Source organism: Bison bison, unplaced genomic scaffold, assembly GCF_000754665.1.
Source record: "Bison bison bison isolate TAMUID 2011002044 unplaced genomic scaffold, Bison_UMD1.0 scf7180017864375, whole genome shotgun sequence".
Classification (NCBI taxonomy): domain Eukaryota; kingdom Metazoa; phylum Chordata; class Mammalia; order Artiodactyla; family Bovidae; genus Bison; species Bison bison.
Window position 1 is genome coordinate 2,513,843 of NW_011494947.1, and position 912 is coordinate 2,514,754.

The 912-nt window shown below is 63.7% G+C and overlaps 1 protein-coding gene across 1 annotated transcript in view; it reads left to right on the top strand.

The window, feature by feature from the left end:
- The window catches only part of FIBCD1 (fibrinogen C domain containing 1), a 34,312-nt gene that overhangs the window by 31,988 nt on the left and 1,412 nt on the right, over window positions 1-912 (top strand). The window contains exon 12 of the mRNA XM_010856946.1: window positions 594-714. Coding sequence (XP_010855248.1) covers window positions 594-714 — 121 coding nt within the window. The remainder of the gene's footprint in view (window positions 1-593; window positions 715-912) is intronic.

Here is a 912-nt window from a genome sequence, read left to right on the forward strand (position 1 = left end):
CTGCTCTCGCCATGGGGTGGGCCAGGCCGACCCCGACCCGAAGCACCCCCTGAACGAGTGAGGCCACACAGCACCTTCACAGTCCCCACCCCCAATTTGGCCCTGCTGATGAGGGCGGGGCAAATTTGACCACCCCAAATTCTGCCTGCCCGGACTTCAGCTCCATGGGCCACGTGTCTGCCTTGGCCTTGGCCAGGAGTCGGCCACGTGCCCCTGGCAGCCCTTCCACTTTGCCAGCCCAAACATCTGGAGTCATGGGCGGCGGAGGAGGGGCAGATGGCACCCCTGGAGCCCTTTTAGCAGACAGAAGGAAGGGTCAGATATTTCTAGTTGGGTCCGATGCCAGCCTCCTCTGACCCTCTAGACCCTTCCTCAGTTTCTCTGGTGCCTGAAGGTCCCCTTCTCTCCCAAGGACTGGGGAGTCGTGGTACTCAGGGCTGCCTGTGCCCACGGGCTAGGTGGCCACATCCCTCCACGTCCCGAGGCCAGGCTGGGGTACAGCTGCCTTCAGGAACTCACACCCCAGGGTGACTGAGATCCGTTCCCTGGGAGCCCTGCCTACTCACCCACCCTGATTCCCAATGTCTTTCCAGGCCTGGGAGGCCCCCAGTCCCCTTGGCTGCTCTGCCCATCCTCCTGCCTTCCGGGGGCAGCTGAAGTCTGGCCCCACCCCATCCTCCTACCTGTGGGAGGCACAGGACCTGTGCTGGGCCAGTGAAGACCTCTTGATTTTCGGGGCAGTGGCGGGGCTGTGTCACCCCCACCATCAATTTCCAAGCAGGGACTCTGGGATCCTAGTCCTCCGAGGAGCAGGCTGGACGGAGAATCCTGGACCCAGAGGGGTTTGGTGGCTGGTACTTGGTCAGCCTGGACATGGCTGTCTCAGCGGGGGGGCTGCCCCCCCCCGCGGAC